The sequence below is a fragment of the Cydia amplana genome, chromosome 7, assembly GCF_948474715.1.
Source record: "Cydia amplana chromosome 7, ilCydAmpl1.1, whole genome shotgun sequence".
Lineage (NCBI taxonomy): Eukaryota > Metazoa > Arthropoda > Insecta > Lepidoptera > Tortricidae > Cydia > Cydia amplana.
Genome location: NC_086075.1, coordinates 18298178 through 18318979, shown reverse-complemented (window position 1 = coordinate 18318979; position 20802 = coordinate 18298178). Strand labels below are relative to the sequence as shown.

General features: G+C 39.5%; 2 protein-coding genes across 2 annotated transcripts; one reads left to right on the top strand and one right to left on the bottom strand.

Annotated features, from left to right (window-relative positions):
- The first annotated feature begins 1273 nt into the window (after nucleotides 1-1273).
- Nucleotides 1274-3580, top strand: LOC134649515 (vacuolar protein sorting-associated protein 51 homolog). Its single transcript, XM_063504274.1, has one exon. The coding sequence runs from the start codon at nucleotides 1360-1362 to the stop codon at nucleotides 3460-3462; it is 2103 nt and encodes a 700-aa protein (XP_063360344.1). The 5' UTR covers nucleotides 1274-1359; the 3' UTR covers nucleotides 3463-3580.
- Nucleotides 3581-6304: 2724 nt separating this feature from the next.
- LOC134649524 (titin-like) lies at nucleotides 6305-20309 on the bottom strand. The gene is made up of 5 exons (XM_063504285.1): nucleotides 20136-20309; nucleotides 18839-19925; nucleotides 15030-15099; nucleotides 7824-13695; nucleotides 6305-6864 (listed from the first exon to the last, which is right to left on the bottom strand). The coding sequence occupies exons 2-5, from the start codon at nucleotides 19903-19905 to the stop codon at nucleotides 6392-6394; spliced, it is 7482 nt and encodes a 2493-aa protein (XP_063360355.1). The 5' UTR covers nucleotides 19906-19925; nucleotides 20136-20309; the 3' UTR covers nucleotides 6305-6391.
- Between the last annotated feature and the right edge of the window lie 493 nt (nucleotides 20310-20802).

Here is a 20802-nt window from a genome sequence, read left to right as displayed (position 1 = left end):
GATTAGTAAAGTTTGCATCAAAATCCGTTCAGCCGTTTTCACGTGATGCGCGGTCAAATAAACAGACAAACAGATAAACAGATAAACAGACAAACAGACAAAAATTCTAAAAACTGTTGGAACGTGTTCTGTTATCGATTCTAAGTATCCCCAACCAACTTTTTTTCGAATATCTTCCATGTACAGACTTTCGACCCTCTTCAGCTTTATTATATGTATATAGATAAATATGTTTATGGAAATATTGAGACACTGTTTTTATTTATAATTCATGAGATATATTGTTGACGGTATCCTTTGCACTTTTATCATGACATTGGTTAGATTAGACCACTCAGGTGTTCTGTAGATTAGACAATCATTCAATCTGCCTATCTATTGTCTAGCTATCAATTTCGACACTACCGTTGGTCTACCACGAAAATCTAAATTACGTTATGTATATGTATCGAGAGGCCGCTATTGCTCGAATAGACGAACCCTATAACTATACTCTGGCAAATCTACTTTGTCCGTAGAAAAAGGCGCGATGTTCAAATTTTGTATGAGATGACAGGACAACCCTTCGCGCCTACATCTTTTAAATTTGGCGCCTTTTTCTACTAACGGAAACGGCTGGAAACACCGAAATTAAAAGTTCGTTTCCCTCCATTATCCTCCAATGTTCTTGGTATAGATGGTCAAACCAATTTGTCAGTAAATAGGAACAAAAAAAACTATACTCATCCTTTTCTTTTGGGTGCTAGTACTAGTGTTAGACAAAGATAGTATGACTCTCTGTCTATGTTTGAAATAAGACAGTCCAATGCAAAGAGTAGTATAATATATATAGCTGGTCAACCAAATCTTATCAGTAAAAAAAGGCGCGAAATTCAAATTTTCTATGGGAAGATATCCCTTCGCGCCTACATTTTTCAAATTTGCCGCCTTTTCTGCCTCTACTGTCAAGATCTGGTTGACCAAGTATATATGAGCCACAAAAAATGTAGCCATATTTAAAAAAAAAAGTTTAGTGTTCAATGATAAAGGTGGCGCTATTTTTTTGAATAAAGGGCTTTATATGTGACTGTCCCCCCCTGGTCCAATGACACACTATTACAGGCCCCTTGCAACACTAATTGATAGGCGTTTTATTCTATAGCCAAAACAGCTTTTCTGACATTTAGTTTTTGACGTTGACAGTTAACAAGTTGCTTGACACGAATATAATTAAGTAAATTAAGTTATTTACGTGATAATAGTTAAATTGATAAAATTACAAACAAAATGTTTATTGTATTGCTTGGGTACTGAGAAAACTGAGGATTTGAAGAAAACTAAGTACCTACAGTAAATCTCAATTTAGTAAATAAATATAAAATGGCAGAGGCTAATGAAAACGAGGAAAATCCTCTGGACATTGACGGCAGCCATTTCAACTCTGATATGTATTTGGAACGCCTTCTAAAATTTGCCAATTTAAGACAAATAATGGACAAAGAGGCCGAAATAGTCACACAGAGTCAGTTTCTTCAGTCGGAAATGCAGACATTAGTCTACGAGAACTATAACAAGTTTATATCGGCCACTGAAACTGTTCGGAAAATGAGATCAGATTTTAAGATTATGCAGGAGGAAATGAACAAGCTTAGTGAAAACATGAACAAAATAACATCGTTTAGCGCACAGATATCAGATTCTTTAAAAGAAAGTGGTAATAATGTTAGTAGATTATGTGGAACACGACAACTGTTGGATAAACTTCAATTTCTGTTCCTTCTTCCGAGCCAGCTGAATAAAGCGATTGAGGAAGGGCGCTACTCGGACGCCGTTCACGACTACACACATGCCCAGCGAGTTCTGCAGAAATATGGAAACCAGCCATCATTCCAAAGCATTCAAACAGAATGTTCCGAAATAATTGATGGATTGAAGAAAACCTTGAGGGATAGGCTTTTGAGTCCCGATACAACCGCTTCAGAGTTAGCTGAAAGCGTAGGATTGTTAAGACAGCTGCAAGAAACTGACTCCACTCTTCAAGACATATTTTTGAACTGTTCTGAAAGCCGCCTAGACCAACATTTGCAAGCTTTGAGTGGCATGGTGGACAGTACAGATATTTTGGAATGGGTGGAACACTGCAATAACACCCTCTTAGCCGACTTAGGCATAGTCATATCCTGCTACCATGAAATGTTTCAGGAAAAAGACAATACAAACTTGCCTGATTTTGCTGATAAAGTCATGACTCAAGTATTCCATCTTTTTGAAGAAGTGGTTAAAAGACCAGAGAACATTGGTACAGAGATTCTTATTAGAGGATTGGATAAATTCTTTAGAAAACTGCAGGCAATGACAGAGATTATACTGAGTGACGGCATGTCTAACAAAGCTGTTGACACTGTTGTTCAATGCATTAACCATAAGGCTACAATACAGTACCAGTCCATTCAGGCCCAATTTAAAGAGAGTCTCATGAAAGTTAGGCAGTCGCTTGCAAGCAAGGGCGCAGAGAGCCCTGATCTTAAAGAGATTCTAAACTCCCTTCAGGTTTATCTAATGCAGAAAATACAAGCTTCCTTATTAGACTTGATGGCATTTCTACAAAATAACCTATCATTTGGGCTTAAGCCATGGTGTGCAAAGGCTGTAGCAGATAACTGCTGGGTTATAATCTCAGAATCCATGGCAAATCTGTCAGATACAGTTAAAAAAATGGCTTGCCTGCAGTCCAACAACAACATTCCATTTGAATTACTCCTGATTTTAGCCAAACTTTGTTTAGACATGCAGGATAATGGAGTAAACACTTTGCATACTCATCTGTTGAAGCTCTTAGAGGAGTCGGCACCGGGGTTAACAGTAGAGAACAAAGATACTAATAGTATAATGGTGCATCTATCAACAGCGGCACAGACTGCATTAGATTCTGAAGTTGTTTATATAGGACAGACTGCAGCACAAATGTTGCGAGTGTCTGTGTTAGCTAGAGACTGGCTCCGCGCTCCGGAGCCGCGAGGTCCGCGAGCAGTCTGCAGGAGGGTCGTAGAGACACTTGCAAGTGCAGACAGTGCCGCTTCACAACTATTTCCAACCAGCATGAAGCAATCCAGCGACTCCAGCCGTAGAACTATCTGGTCGCGCGCGCCTTCATCATTCTCACCTATAAATAGGATTTTCTCTGAGAGAATTGAGGTGTTTAGTCCAGCAGGGGCTGATAGAGCAGCATTATCAAATGGAGCCCTCAAAGTGGCCCTAAAGGCCTTAGTGGAGTGCGTAAGATTGCGCACTTTCGGCCGCCATGGCTTGCAGCAATTGCAAGTTGATATACATTTTCTACAACAAAGATTATCTTGCATGGGGAATGACGAGAGACTCCTGAACGCTCTTCTAGAGGACGCTTTAGCCTCAGCACAGTTAAGATGCGTGGATCCTCAACTCATGGAGCCTAGCATTGTTGACATCATTTGTGAAAGAGGGTAGGAGAAATAGGATAAGAGAAAAAGGAACGGAATTAGTTATTATTTATTGTCATAAACTACAAATTATAAACATGTTGGTATAATTATATATTCCATTGAAAATAAACACATGAACTATTTTCTGTCAATTTATTTATAACCCATTAACCAAAACTTTGCATTATCAATTTATCATATTAAAAATAATGATATCTACATAATATATAAAATATACGTTAAATGCTTCTAAAACATAAATCTCACAAGACAGCTAAGTTTTATTGTAGGATTTGACATTAAGTTATAGTTTACAGTTAGGGGGCACAACAAATATTTTGGAAATAAAACTACATTAATTTTGGTCCTACTTAGCTCTCTATGGTCAAATTTAAAAATTGTTTAATACTTGATTTTTTTATTGTTTACTGATTCCAAAAATATCTATTTTTTACCTAATTTTGTCAAATATAAATGTATTCCAAATTGTGGTTCCCTCGAAATTCATTTTAATAACCATAAACATTTGTCTTTACAATAATCTAATTATATATTTAGTTGTTTATAGTTCATTTATACATTATATCGTAACATGATTCCAAAATATCGAAGAAGCACTAAATAATTCATGTCAACTACCTACTGGAAGCCAGTTGAAGGGTGAACAGACAAAAAATATTAGAATTTACGAATCATCCTAAAATCAACCTTCTGCCTTTTACATACAGTTCAGTTTCACTGATGGAACAATGTCTGTGTATCTGACACCGTAAGATTGTGAACCCGTTTGTTTATAATCTAACGTAGGTTAGGTTAGTTTATAATCTCCCTACCGTCAGTTTATAATTTAACTAGCGAGATTATAATCTGACGAGAGTTTACAATTTTACGGTGACATATCCACAGCCAAAGTGCCATTAATTTTATTTTATTCCAATTCAATAATCCCAATTAAAATAATGTTGCTACCTTTGTGTTAAGAATATATAGTTATTAATAAAACCGTACTGTTTCACTGACTTCTTAAAAAAATCTTAAAATGATTATGATTCTAGCAGCAGGGTAAACTGCCCTGAAGTCTGGTCGCCCCCCCCCCCCCCCAACATTAACTACTGCAGCAGTAATGATCAAAAGGGGTGGCCGATGGTGAGGCACTTTACCCTAACCACCAACAAAACTAATTAAAAAACATAAACGCAAAAAATATTCCATTATTCGATTGCCCGCTTACCACGTGGTTGCGAAACTTACAACTTACAAGGAGAGGTATTTCCACATTTATTATAATGAGAACTTAATCCAGCCACTTGAACAACCCACAATGGTCATTTGGCTCTGCAACTTAAATCCTATTCGTTAAATAAATCTTCATTCTACACTCTTATGTGTTAAAATAGACATGTGTATAATTGGAATTATTTAAGATGAACATAATTTACAATTTAAACTTTCCTGTCTAAGAAATAGGGTCGATGTTAGCGCGGATTATTTACCAAAAGTCGTTCATCTTACATAATTTCAAACTTAAACAGCACTTTGCATTTATAATACGGTACTGTCAATAGAGATTGCACAACGGAACATACGTCTGAAATCAAGTCTCCTACCGAACAACATAAATAGATTAGTTATTCTTACACTACAACAATTCAAATTGACAAAATATACTTATATATCTTAATATTAAATGTACAATATAAACACTCAGACACGACGGCCCACAATAACAAAATATTTCAAAATTGTAAAAATATTTCTATACAGTGGTCCGTGCGTTACATTATTGTGAGCGCGTGACGCGTCCTAGCCGCGAACCGGTTATAGTTTCAGAAAAACCGGTTTTCCTGTCTGTGAACCGGTTCGCGTTCCAACTAGCTTCCGATTACTTACAGCTATACGGGGAGCCCAATCAGTCTGGGGCCACGCTCAGGCACTAAAAGGATGTCCACTGCAGAAATGAAGATACAGTATACCAGTACAATCTGTCACTTGTTCCATTAGGCCATGGATTTTCGAGGCAAGCTAGATATCGCGTGTAAATTATTTCTTTAGATCTTGAATGACGGCACATTCGTTTTGCATATGGTGTGCCTATAAAATTGCTTAGATTCCCATTTGTTCCCGCCCTACGTGTCCGCTGCCATAGCCATCAGGCGCGGACAAATGGGAATGCTTTATATGAATCCACCTGCTGTTCTCATCTGTACCAGGCGGGGACGAATGGGAATGTCGGCTGGTACACTACACACTCCCTAATCCGATTCGGTTGGATTTTTGCCGACTCTCTGCGAGGCTCTGGACCAGTATGTACTGGCAGCACAATAGATTAGATCAGTCAACTTCGAATATCGATTAAGTATTCTGAAATAGGCTTCCTTCAAATCGACAGTGAACCCTTGCGTAAAGCGGAGACCCCTTACAACTAAACCTTAAGGCCGTACTACACGTTGTATGGGCTCCACATGAGTGTAGTTCGTGGGGCATTTTATACATACTCAATCATATAATGATTTATATACCCCTTAGTACAGTCCCCTGCAATAACATTATACACAACGAAGGCCGCAAAAATATCAGACACGATCTTATTTGTAGAGCCACAAGAGGGCGTCACATATTTTTGCGGTCTTCGAAGAGAATGTTGTTTCTACTCAGTCAGAATCACGGGCATTTTTAAAGAAAAAGTGCCCAAAACATTCCTTAATTTTTGGTTCCTTCCATTTTGTTACGTCATACAAAGTCAATGAAAAAATGGTAATGTAACCGTGACTTGAAAGGACTCTTCATTCTGAGTAGAAATAATATAACAATACTCAAACCAAACAAAGAGGGTTGCAGGGGCAATATACAACTAGGACGCATAAAAACACCCAAGCGGTGAGTAATTTTAGCTAGAATGTAAAGTACTCACTGAACGACCATGGGTCCCATAAAACGTGTAGTTTACAAGAGCTCTATTTCCTCGACGAACGCTTATCGGGCAACGGTACGCCGGTGTGAACGCGGCTCCTCGCACTAGCTGTCTTCTTAACCGACTTCCGAACACTGTCAACTTTTTTTTGCTCGACACTAACGTCTTCCCCACTTTTTTTTACCTGATCAAAACTTTTACGCGATTGCTTTACACTTTTACGCGGTTGCTCCACACTACTGGCGTCTTTCCCACTTTTTTTTACCTGATCAACACTTTTCCGCGCGACAGCGACACTTTTCTTCGGCTTCTCAACGTCCTTAACACTTTTTTTTACCTGGTCTACACTTTTCCTCGGCTGGTCGGCACTCGCCTTGCGGCTCGGTGGCGCTGTGTCGATGTCGCGCGGTCGACGCACGCGTGGGGGTGTGTGAGCGAGAGAGGCGTGCCGTGCGAGCAGGGCGGCGCTACTGAATAGTTGGCCGCAGTCGCAGCGGTGCTCGGCCGCTGCTGTTCCTGTAAAAGCGGGTTTATGGTTGTCACAAATGAGAATGACAAATAACGAGTAACGGATTTATCGAATACCTACTTAGTCTTCTCCTAAGGTACACCACTAGGGGTAGCCCTAATAGGTATTCATTACTTCAATAATATTTAAACCATTTTCAATAGGGAATATTACTGCAATGTTTTGCTGCCAGAGTACAGCACTAGTGACTTAACCATAGAGTAACTTAAGTACACATACTGTACCTTAAACTGTTCTTTTTACAAGTTTTCACAGACAATCAAATATGACATTGATACATCAAGGCGGTTTGTTTACAAAGGACCCACCGGAAAACGCGATATCGAAACTTGGCTATCTGCCTCTTTATCGCTCGAATATGCATGAGTGATAGAGGTTAGATAACAAATTTTCGACTCTCTCGTTTGCGGTAGACCCTTAGATTGTGACTTATTGTGGGAGTGGCGCCTCCTAGGCAACTTTAGCGTAATATTCCGTATAGTATATGGAACGGTTGTATTCCTTTTGTTTCGTTCAATTTGTTCATAAACAAACAAAAGAAAATCAGCCATTTTTCCTGTAAATAATTTCAAAACCAAGTCACGATCTTTCTTGTACGTACAAACGTATAAAGGTCCTGTTAAACAATAAATACAAAAAAAAAATCTTGTACGATACGATAGAATAGACCTTTGCTGCTGGGTATGAATAACTGGGTTGACCACATATCCACTAAATTTAGGTACTTGAATTTGCATCAATTTCGAATAATTCTGCAATGAATTGTAGATATTTATAGCAGGCCGAATACGTCTAAGGACAAAACATTGTTATTGTTACATTCTTAGCACAGGAAGTTAGTTTTGATAAGGGCTTTTACATGAAATTTTCCTGCTGATAATCCATCTGGCCAAAACTTTTAAATCAAATAATTTAAAGTAATAGTGATCTAACTAAAGTTACTTACGTCGTTTGATCGGTTTCGCAGGCGAAGGTTTGGCCGTCTTGACAATGGCCTTCCCTAGCGACTTTCGCTTCGCTATCGCACTGAGAGACTTTCTCTTCTCCGCCATCGTCTTCCTCCGTTTCGTATCTTCCACCGGAACTTCTTGCTTCACCGCTTTTTCCGGAACAGTCTTCGGGAAGGAATACTTCACGTCGCTGTCATCGGAGTCGGTTGAAGGCACTTCTACTTTGGGTTTGACCACCGGTTTGGGAGGGGGCGAGGGAACGTCGTCAGATTTAGCGCGGAGACGCGGGATTTTAGGCGGGTGCTGGAGTAACGACCGTCTTCTGACTACGTCTTTTTGTGATTTCTCGAATTGTAGCGAATTGCGCTTTTTAGCGCGGATTTTCGTGAAGGTTTTGCTTTCGGACGTCTCTGCGACTTTAAAGTCGGGGTTGAACATGTAACGGATCTCATCCTCGTCGCTGGAAGGCGCGGTTCGCTCGTCAGCCGGCGGAGCTACTTTCTGGCGCTTCGTCACACTCGGCGCCGCTTTTTCTTTAATTGTAGTTTTCTTCTTAGGCGTGTCTTCGATAACTATGATCTCTTCTAGTTGTTTGACTTTAGCTGGAGTTTCTACAGTCTTTGCAACTTTGGGAGTAGGATTTTCTGACGGCGGTGCTTTCTTTTCAGCTGCTTTAGGCTCGATCTGTTTTTCTACTTTCTCGACTGTTGGTACTACTGCCGGTTTAGGAGGATCTTCCTTTACCTGAGGTACTTCCTTTGGAAGATCAATTGGTTTTTCGGGAGGTTTTACCACTTTTACCTCAACAGCTTTTGTCTCTACTGGCGGTGGCTCTTTGTCAGATTCTACTTTACTTTCCTCTGACAGTTCTGCCTTAGCACTTTCTTCAGCATTCTTTTCTTCTAGCGCCGCTGCTTTTTTGGCTGCCGATTGTCTCTTTTTCCTCAGACAAATGACCGTGTGTTTATTCAGCGAATGCTCGTTGGGGAACACCATGTAGCACAAATTGCATTCGTGGATAATGTCTTTAGTGGACAACACACTTTTTACGCTCTTCTGATCATCGGATTTCTCGGAGCTGGTCTCTAGATGTTGCTCTTTATGTTCGATCAAATGGTGGAGTTTTCTGAAGGTTTTCTTGCAGATATCGCACTGCGGCGGTGGTGTCGGCTTCTCTTTCTCCTTTTCCTGGGTTATGGAGTTGGATCTCTGCCGGTTAATGCCATCATGGGTTTCTCTGTGCTCCACGAGATGGTGTAGCTTCCTAAACGACTTGTCGCAAGGTTCGCAGCGGAAACCTGCACTCTGGTCATCTATTTTTGAAGCCTCAAGGTTTTTGGGAAGCTCCTTCTGTTCAGAAGAAGTCTTCCTTAGCGCCCTCGACTGCACCGGGTTGTGGATCAGCCTGTGTTGCACCAAATGATGTAGTTTCCTGAATTCTTTCTTGCACGTCTCACAGCTGAACACTGATTTTTCTGTAGGCTGGGGTTCGTTGGTCGATTTTTTATCTTCTTTTTTATGTTGCAGCTTATGGCTGACCAGGTAGGAAAGCTGTCTGAAGCTCTTGTTGCAAATTTCGCAAACGAGACTACTAGCCCTCGGGTTGAGTTTGGGCTTGATGCTCTTTCGGGGTTCAGTCTTTTTAGGCTCATCTTCTTTGGCGTCAGTTTCGATCGGTATGACGTCGTCGCTCGAAGACGATTTGCCTGAGTCTTTCGACTTTCTTTTACTGGGAGTTTTTCTGACAGGAGAGAGATCCACTTCATCGGCATCGTGTCTCGAACCTCGCGATTTGGGTTCGCTGTCTCGCGATTTTGTCTCGCTCTCGCGTGAGAGCCGAGAGCGGCGCGGACTGCGTTTCTCAGAATCGGATCGGCTCGGGGACGGCCCGGTGCAGTGCTTCACGTGTTTGAACACGACATTTTCCGACCTGAACAGCTTGTTGCAGATGGGGCAGACGATCTTTTCGTTAATCTTTCCCATCGTCCAGTTTTCTTTGATCATGGAATCGTCGTCGCTAGAATCGTCGGAACTGCTGATATGTTTAGACACTTTGGCGTCGATGAGTCTCGGTTTTTTCTGGGGACTGACTGTAGTTTCTCCCGCGGCATCGGGAAGAGGATTTTTCCTTGGCCTTCCGCGGCCGCGTTTGACGGGGGTACTCTGCGAACTGTCCACGCTCTGAACGCTAGCGTTCAAGGTCTCTGACTGATCGAGCAGCTCGGCCGCCTTCACCAGGCTATCTATAGCCGAAACCGCGTCAGTATGGAGAACAGGAGGCATGGGATTCGGTCTGATCTCTGTAGGTTCCTCGACGCTCCTCCCGAGCAAGTACGATTTCTTCGGAACGAGATTCTGCTTCCTCTCCGGCTTATCCTCAGTTTTCCGCTTCTTTTTCGGCGAGACTTCTATACCCAGGTCACTAGGCTCGATCAGCTCTAAATCAGGGGTCTCAACGGGGGTGAGGACCTGCTTGCGTTGATGTTTGCTCTTGGTTTTGACCTCCTCCTGCCTGTCGTCTATAGCATCGAGCATGTCCGAGTCGAGAGAATCTCCAGTTCCGACGGTGACCGCGTCAGGTTCCAGCGCTCGCTTGGCCGGTGATAAGTCACGGCCTTGGACGTTCAAGTGAGTGCTATTAAATTCCGAAATGTTATCTAAGTATACCACTTTGACTGGCTTGTCTTCTATGATAGTGATCGGGCTTTCAATACGTCGCTTGGCGCTCACCGATATCGCCGTCTGATACGCCAGTTGAAGCTTCGATTGGTACTGCTTATTAGTTTCCACGGGAATATACTTGCTCGCGGCTTTGCTCGGATGATACTGCTTAACCGGTAGGTGCTTGTGTGGTGACTTAGCTTTGGCTTCAGCGAGCATTTGTTCGTTTCGTGAAATTTTTTTAGGTGGCACCTCCCTCGGCACGACAGTTTGGATGACTTGGTGAGACTCTGTGATGGTTAGACAATCTTCATAGGTGACAGAATTGCGTCTCGCAAACTTGTCGAATTCCTTTTCGGTTATTATTTTGTCTTTACTCGTGTTAACCTCGGGGCTCGGTTTCGCGACTGACTTTTCTGCCGTTTTAGACGAGCCTACAGACGAAATCGAGGACTTTTCTTTAGTTTCTAGATTTATAACTTCCGCCTCACTCAGTTTCTGCTGAGATTTAGGCAGAGGTAGCAGATTGGGAATCTTGCTAACCTTCGGCGGTATACTGTGGGGTTCAGTTTTGGATAAGACTATAGACTCTGTGAGGTATGGCCGCGGCAATTCGTGTGGCGGCCTCTCCACGAAGGGTATTCCGTGTAGTTCGTTCATCTTCATTTCAATAGCGTCCAAGAGAGTAGGCTGACTGTTAGTTTTTGGTTCAGGCTTTTTATCAACTTTCTCAATTATAGGTTTTTCTGTGACAGTCGGCATAATAGGTTCTGGGCTTTTTCCTGATACCGCCCTATTGATAATACCTTCAATTGTTTTATCAATTAGGTGCTGATTATTGATTTCCTTTCTTTGATCCTTTTTAGCAGTACTAGATGCAGCAGCTGCAACTATAGGCTCTGGCTGAAGCTTTTGTGGTTCTTGCTCAGGTTTCTTTTCCACAATTGGTTTAGGTTTTACAACAGGAGCTTCAGGTTTCACAGAAACATTAGGTTCTATCTTAGTTAAAGGAGCAGGGGCCGTTTTGCTCGCAAACGCTTCAGCTTTCACATTTCCTTTATTAAGTGACTCTTGAACTTTCACATGCGCATTATAGGTTTGCCTTTGGCTATCGATCTTCTTTAGGACATCTCTTCTATTTAAATCATTTGGTTGTTTAATCTGGTTTGCATTAGAGATGTTCACTGGCTTTGATTCCTTGATTTTATTTAAAAAGTCTTGGCGATTCACTTCAGTCCACTTCCCGAAGGGAACTGGTGCATGGTTATTATTAATGGACTTTGGTTTTGAATCAATTGCACTTGTCAATTTGTGGTTAATTTCCCTTTTGGCTTCAGCAATGTTTATAATTGGGGGTTTGATATCTGACTTCATTTGTGGTTTGATTAAACTTTGAGTATTTATTGGTAACCTGCTTTGTGATTGCTCTTTACTAGGTAATAATGACGTGGTTTTTACATCTTTAGTATTACCGATAGGTAATGCTTCTTTCTTCTCTAATTTCTTTCCTGTTGATTCCAATTTAGAAAATAAATTATCTGGTTTATTATGCATATTATTGACGGTTACATGATTTGCTTTAGCTGTTGAGATCGAAGGATCTAGGGTCGCTGATTTCGTTTCAGTGAAATTCTTATCATTAGGTTTCATTTCAACAGATTCCTTCACATTCGATTTTTTTACATTTTGATTTAATTGGTCTCTAGGAAGCGTAGCTCCCTTTATTAATTCGTTTTGTATTATTTTAATATTATGGTTTAATTGAGTATCTTTAGGATTTGTGCCTTTAACTTCGATTTTACTAAAACTATTTGTTTTTAGTTCAGTTCCAGGCTTATTTTCTGTTGTAGGCTTATCAGTTTTGATGGTGTTAGTCTTAAGATCTTTCACGGATGTTGCTATTGTTGTACCTATTTTATCAGGTTTAAGCTTGTCGATATTATGATCTGTCGTGAAATTTACGGCAGTAGCATTAATCGAGCTCGAGTTGCCCGTCTGAAGGGTTTCCGCAACAGTTGCTTTGTTTATGATGGAAGTTTTAGGTTTAATTTCTCCTGTTTCCAAAATGTTCTTCATTTGATTATCAATAATTGTCGATTTCATTTCAACGACCTGCGCTACCGTTTCTACTTCACGTTTCTGTGGTTCACATTTTTCAGGTTGGCTTTCAATAATCTGCTCCTCTATAACTAATACATCTTCATCGACCTCCATGTCATCTGATTCAATGATTTCTGTAGGTGACACTGGTTTGACTTCAAGTTTATCAGTTATTGATGTTTTAACTATTGCATTATCAATCTCTGTAGGTACGCTAGTGGGCGCAAATGAAAAACTAGTTGATATTTCTTTTTCTTTTGTATCTGTATGTGTAGTATGTAATAGTTGCTTGGGTGTCGAAGGTTGCTTTTCTTCGGTGTTATTACCCTTACTAACACTTGTGGTTGGAATTTCAACCCTACTTGTACTTGGAGCCGCATTTGGTTTCTTAGATTTGTCTTCAGGTTCATATTTTTTCATCTTTTCCTTCTCCTTAGCCATGGGTACTTTGACTGATTCCATTAGTTTTCCTATCATCAACACTTTCGCTTCATCTTCCTTTAGTTTCGCAACCTCTACTTTATCACTAGTTTTGGCATTAGAACTGCTAGGGATTTCATCTGTTTTCTTCTCAATTACATCAGGCACTATTTCCTTCGTCACTACACCGATTTGCTTTTTGTCAGGACTGTTCTTATCTTCTGGTTTATCAACAGCTGATGTTTCGTCAGTTGTTTTATCAGGACTAGCAACATCTTTGTTTTTGGATGTTGAGGGTGATTCCAAAATCTTTTGTTTGCAACTGTCTGTGTGGACTTCTATAGTCTTTTTGATGTTGTCTGAATGTCTATTAGGATGTAATTGCTGGTCTACCATAGTTTTAGTTAAGGGAATTCCTTCCTTGTTAGGAGTGGAATGGACCATAAGGGGTGACTTCCTTGACTCACTGAATTTGACTACTTTCCCGTTTACGTTTCGTTCTGTTCTATCAGCTTGTGGTTCTTTAGGCTCAGTGTCTTGTTTAGAAGTGGACGCAACGGGAGCATCCTTGTCTGGTGTGGTATCCTTATTTTCAGCTTCTTTACTTGTGCTTGGTGCACAAACAACCGGCTTGTTGTCGTCTTTTGACGTGCTTGGAGCAGCTGGTCCTGGTCTTTCTCTAATAGGCTGCAAGATGAAAACAAATATGTATGTTAGGTATATGCCATCCAAACCTTACTGTAAATGGCTATTTTAGGTACATATATAGAAAAGTTAAAAATTGTGAGCTGTAAAAGTTCTACTTTCGAGACTATGAAATAACAGATAAATGAGATATATTCAAGCTTGCTTTGAAGCAAGCTTTCCATGCATTTCTATTGGACTATTGACCGTCGGTATATATTCAGATTGGACGAAAATTCAGAACCTGAGAACGAAAAGTGAGGCAGGATAAAATAAACGCAGCCTCTCAATAGAAGTTAGGTTACGAGAGGATAAATCGTTAAATTCAGTCAGCGGTCAATGGCGTCTAATAGCAACTTGCCGCACTAGAAAAACCAGAGCCAGTGACAATGCGGCTCATCAGAATCATATCCCTACTTGGCTAGTCCTACTGGGAGAGGACTATAATCGCGAACTAATTTGTAAATTCGACAAATGTGAAACCCTATAACGAAACATTTAGCTAATTTTACGGCTTAACTCACATATTTTTAGTCACTCGCGCGGCGTGTTTCGGATAGCCTAGGTCTCCATTTTCAAGCACTAAGCTGCATGAGTAGAGTTTACGTCCACAATAGCCGCGCGCCATGTCGCGCGAGTGACTAAAAATACGTGAGTTAAACCGTAATATTAGCTTAACGTTAGTAGAAGTAGTTATTAGTAGTTAGTATGAAACTCAACTATAACGAAAGTTCGATTTTCGACGTTCGAAGCAGGGATGTTGCGGATGCAGATTTTTTGACATCCGCGGATGCGGATGCGGATATTTAAAGGCTCACATCCGCGGATACGGATGTCAAGATTATGTGCTTAAAAAACGCCAAATATTAAATTTTTAGTACTATTTGTTTAAAAAAAAAACGAAACGTTTAGTATTTGTGCAAGAATATAAGTGCGTTATATTTAATAAACAGTAACTTGGCCGACTTTTCTGGATCTAGACTATTCTAGACGATATCGTTATAGGTAATGACGAAATTACCTAGCACTTACGCCCCCGCTAAGACGTTCCTGTACCGACTTGTTCGACATCCGCATCCGCATAAGCTCCGCATCGATTTTATGCGGATGCGGATGTCGAAAATAATGCGGAAGTTCCGCGGTTGCGGATGCGGATGTTCGCAACATCCCTGGTTCGAAGTAAGCTCACCGGACAGCTGACGGCGCGGCCCTCCGACACGCGTGTAGTTTGCGTGCTGCTCTCTTGCACCGCGGCAACCTCGCGAGGCAACCTCTGCGAGGCACCCCTCCCGTTGTGGACCCAGCTGTCACAATAACACTTTATGAAAATATCTTACCGTCTCTTGGGGCACTACGACTACTTCTTGTATTTCTTCGTAAACTTCTAAATTGCCTTCGGCGTTTTCTCTATAACAACAGAAAAAAAAGAAAATTAAAATAAAATAAGGAAACAAATAAAATGAGAGGGAATCTTATTTATTGTGTTTAAAATAACTTTTACCACCAACTGAAAAAAGTCCTAACCTAAAAAAACAATCTGATGGTGGGATGCTCCGAGTATCAAAATGATTGACAACATGACAAATAAATACTGCAATATCAAGTTTCTTCATTACCATGGTCTAATAAAACATGGTCTTCTCTTCCCAGAGTGTCACTTGCCTACGTCACAATAACATTGCCACTTTATTTCAACATAACATGTTACATGGGTACATTATATCTATGGTTAATAAGTTAAAATATTTCTTTATAATTTTATAATTTTCATTTATATGTATTTTATCTTAAATTTTACAATAACACGTCATTTTTAATTATTCGTTAGCAATATCTTCCGATTCACGAAAGAAATTTCAGACGTTCGGGTAATTCTGTTTACACTACTGCCAACACAGGATAGCGCTGTCACATTTGACAATCCGCCATGTTGTCCCTGACCGTCATCCTTGTCGAACGCGTGTTATTTGTTATTACCTTCTCGCTCAGTGTCAGCAGTCGCAGTGTTTTCCAAACTTTTCACGTCGTAAGCTTGGTAATTAATGTTTTGTTACGAAAATGGTTGGCTGTTCTATTCGGAACTGTAAGAGTAGGAGTGAAAAGGGCAGTATAGATTTGTTTTATTTTACTATGTTTTTACATGAATAACTTAAAATTAATGCCGTTAAAATAGTTTTCACCGTTGGTTAAAATTCTCCCACATTTTAAAGTTTGAGAACCTGTAAACACTTCGATCAACACGGGCTTCCGACAGGTCGGAAGGGATAGGCCGAAGCGATATCTTGACATTCAAATCATTCTGCCATTTTTCGTGGGGGGGAACGTGCACACAGTCGCACTTCTCACACACTTGCATACAAAATCCAATCTGTAATGACGACACAAATACATAGAAAATGACACCCTACACAGACAAATCTTGCACACCTCGATCTGTTTTTGTGTACGGACGAGTCACAAGTGTCACAACACGCACACTAACACATTTTCGTCAAGAGATGAGAAGTCGGATTTGTTGCTCGACTGATCCGCAATTTGTACTGGGCGAGAAAAATCGATAAATCCAGCAATTACATGAGACTAAAATATAATAATTGTGTTTAAATATAATTAAACGTATGACATGTAAAAAAAATATTACGTGTGAATGTAACACCTTCTTTTTGTAAATTTGATGTCCCCGACCTCTTTTTACAACAAAAAACCGAGCAATTAGGCATTTTTTCTGCTGATGTGTTCACTCGCGCGTCTGGACTCGGTCTAGTTAAAAATCCGAGCGCAACTAGTTTTATTACCCGCGCTAGATCAGTTGATCTTGTACCTAGGCAGAGGGGAAATAGTGCGAATGCCGCATCCCTTCCGTGTTGATCGAAGTGTAAACAGCATGATGACGTAGGCAAGTGACAGTTAGGTCATTCGCGAATCTCGGAAGAGAGTACCAGGCGAAGTATATTATTATACCATGTTCATTACTATGCACATGAAGTAACAAAGTAGGTAAAAACAATGCAGATATTTCATTACTTATGTAGATGTATTTGATTATGTGTATTTCTATATTAATTTTTCTTGGTTTAATAACTGCCACTTGTTTATTTTCTAACTTCACTTAGTTTTTTATTATTATACAGCAAATAATTGTAAAGTCCAAAGTCCAAGTACGCATGTAGGGGTGGACGAGAAGATCTTGGGGTCGTGGATGAGGTGAGTTAAATGACACTCGTAGTCCAATACATGCACGTATAATAATTAAGTACTTTCGTGATACATAGGTGGTAAAGATCACTAATGGTAAGCGGACGGGCACGACCGTCCGTCGCAAGATTGCTGAGAGAATGGCCGAAGATTCCCGAGCAAAGACGAGGCGTTCACATAAGTATTATTAGTTTAGGAGTATTTATTTATGATGATTTTATCACTTATCAAAGGTTAATAAATAGCAGATATATTTTAATACTATATTTAATTGAATGTAGGCTAAGTGTATATGTGTTTATGTGTATTTTGAGACAGGAGATATAAACCTAAATGTCAGACACTATATTATGTATTGTGCCATATAAAAATAATAAGAGTATGAGATAATATAGTGAATTCCAATGATAAGACATACATTGTGGTTTCTAGTAATGCAATTCAAAACATCCAATAGCTAAGTGCTATAAAATGTTCTGCACATATTTTATCTAGTCAAATTAAATATAAACCAAATTAATGAATAAGTTAAACAAATGCCTATTAATATAAACAATCCAGGTAATGCTACACTTAATAAGACTTCAACAGTATGGCAAAAAAATTGACATTTTAACACACATAACACATAACATGAAAAAGTTTAAATTTCATTTCATTTCATTTCATTTTTTATTCAGTCACAATTTACATTGTATATGAATATAAATTATAATTAAAATTAAAAATTTAAATAAAAAATAAATAAAAAATAAAAATAAAACTTAAATAATATCATGCAACTATAACAATTATTTACAAACTTAATAATATTTACAGATTTGGTATGTAGGTTGTAGGTTTAGTCAATAAAGATTATTATCATTAATAAAGTCCTGGACAGAATAATAGGACTTCCTTAAAAGAAACGCTTTAAGCCTTGCATTAAAAATACAATGATCTACTATGGATTTCAACTCGATCGGTAATTTATTAAATAATTGAATAGCCTGGACACAAGCAGCATGCTTCGGTATATTGAACTTGGCTATAATCTTATTGGGGATGTCTTTTCTTCTAGACAAGAGCCTGCTCTCTCTTTCGCTCTGGTTTTCAACCTGATGTAAATGTTTTATTAGATCAGAGAGCAGGACAAGAATATACAGGGACGGCACTGGCAAGATTTTAAGTTCGGTGAAGTGATCCACGCAAGAATCTCTTTGCGAGATTCTAACTATGGTACGAATAGCCCTTTTTTGCATCTTGAATGCAGAGTCTGCATTGTATTTATAACCATTGCCCCATAGTTTAATGCTGTACCGAAGCTTTGACTCTACTAACGAATGATATACCATCTTCAAGTGTTTTATTGTAAGTTCGTCTCTCAAACTACGGAGCGCATAGCAAGCAGAACTCATCGACATGTTTACATGATGCACTTCGTGTTTCCAGTTTAATTGTGAGTCTATATGTATACCCAAAAATTTAACCACATCTACCTGATTTATACTGACTCCATTTAACTTAACATCTAAAATATCTGACTGTCTCGTTGTCGCTGAAAAAAGTATTGCGCTTGTCTTCTTGGTATTTAATGTCAAATTGTTTATTCCGAACCACGTATTGAAACCCATAAGAACCGCGTTTACTGCTTCATTGAGTTGTTTTATACTACTTGCCGAAATTACTGCATTTGTGTCATCGGCGAAAACAACAACCTTTACATGCGGCATTTGCTTATTTATATAAGATATTAAATCGTTTATAAATGCAACGAAGAATAATGGACCCAAAATCGAACCTTGCGGTACTCCACGTCTTATGTTGATCATACTATGCAAATTTTGTTGTAGTAGAATTTGGGTCCTACCGTTCCTCATAGTTTGAATATCAGGTTTAAAAAAAAAGGAATGCTTATACAATGGTATATGCCAAGTTTTATAAAAAAAAAATTAATGTACACATAACTCACCGGACTTTAAGAAACTTGAAGCTAGGCTCTTCCTCCTGTGGTTCCTTGACTATCTGTACCGCAGCCAGCTCATCCTGACCCTCCTTCCGATACAAATACAGCCCCGTCCCGATGCTTATAGCCGCCACATTGTTCCCGTCAATTTGGAGAACAACTTCTGTCCTGTCTTCTTCTGCATTATTATCAGGTATATTTTCTTCACTGTTATCATTTGGGAGATTGGCCTCGCCATTATCGTTAGGTAGATTGGCCTCTGCTATCTCTGCTTCATTATCAAGAACGGCGATCTGCTCTGCATCATTATCTAACGGAAGATGCGCAATTTCTTGTTCTTCGCCATTAATTGGAATATTTGCCTCTAACTCTTCAAGAAGGGCATGGCCCAACAGATTACCTTGGTTTAATGGTACAACATTGACTGGAGGCTCGTCTGCAACCTGTTGGACAATCTCCATTGGTTGCCCATCAACCTTGTCTACGGTAATTTCACCTGGTAGCTTTAAACTTGATTGGTTACTTAATTCATTGTTCTCTTGCAAAGGAAGACCGCTTTCTGGAAGGTTTAAATTCTCTCTATTTTCAGATCCAACCTCACCTTTTAATGTACTAGAACTTTCCACCTTGGAAGTAGAAGCTTTCTCAACATCATCAAGCGGCAAACCAGAACTTTCAGGAGACTTCAAGTTGGGAGATTTATCAATTTCAACATTGTCATCTATCACAAGTTCATTGCCATCATACGAGTTATCATTATCATCAAATATGTTGACTCCACCAGACAGAATGTTTGCGGCCTCAATTTGTTTACCAATCTTATAGTCTATTTTTCCAATTGGAGACAGATTGGGGAAGCAGTCGGAAGCGTTGAGAGTGGACTCCGCGCTGGTCGTCGCCAGTGACACGTCTTTGGTGATGTCGTTGTCAAAGGAGTCGTCTTCTGAGAGAGAGTAGTACTTGGAGGGCGTGTCGTTGGCCGTGAGGAAGGAGTCGCCGGCCCCGGAGCCGTCCAGCGACGAGTCCCGCGAGCCGCCTGCGCCGCCGCCGCGCAACTGGTTCAATCTATCCATTCCCACACTTCATCTGCAAACTAAACAATAACATCAATTAGCCTTCCAATACCACACAAAAAAGATCCCTTCTTTACCATCCATCTCTCAAGAGAAAATATAAAAACAACCCCCACTACACCAAATTAGCACCTAGGTCAACAGCGAAGCATTATAAGAAACATTAGTGGAGCAAACGATAATGGAACTATGTGACACTTATGATAAACATCCGAGGGAATTGAACGTACCAAGTTAATATTTGCTAGAATGAGGTCTTGCTAAAATTTCAGTGAAAAAACTTTGTTAGATATCTGATGATATGGAAGAATAATAATATTTTTGTAATAATTTACGTAAAACAACAATAATGAAACACATCGAAGTAAAGATGGACGCGAATTAGCAATGTTGCCGTTATTCAGGACGTCAAAATGAGATTACGGGACTTGATAGTGATTGACAGGTATTAAAAATATCGATTACATATCGTTTTATAATTAAATTTTTATTTCATTTCTGCATCTGAATAGTAAGTTTTCAAGTAATTTCAATTAATTACAAGTAATAAAAATATATTTATAATTTTTCGTTGAGTATGCATTAGAATAAAATACCCTGAACAGTGAATAAATTATCCAAAAATATTAAAAGCAAACACGTAATCGATTATAGACTCGATCGATTTACCTCAGCTATCTTATTTTTGATCTGGCAATACACGCCCTACTTTTCTATTTCACAAAAAATATTATGTTGGCGACAATGACAAACCGAATCAACGGTTTTAAAACTGTCTCAAACAAACTGGACGGTTCAAGAAGACTTTCTTGTCTTTATTTTCAATTCAATTTCAGTGCTTCTGGCTTTTTAATATAGATGGTCAAGCAGATCTTGTCAGTAGAAAAAGGCGGCAAA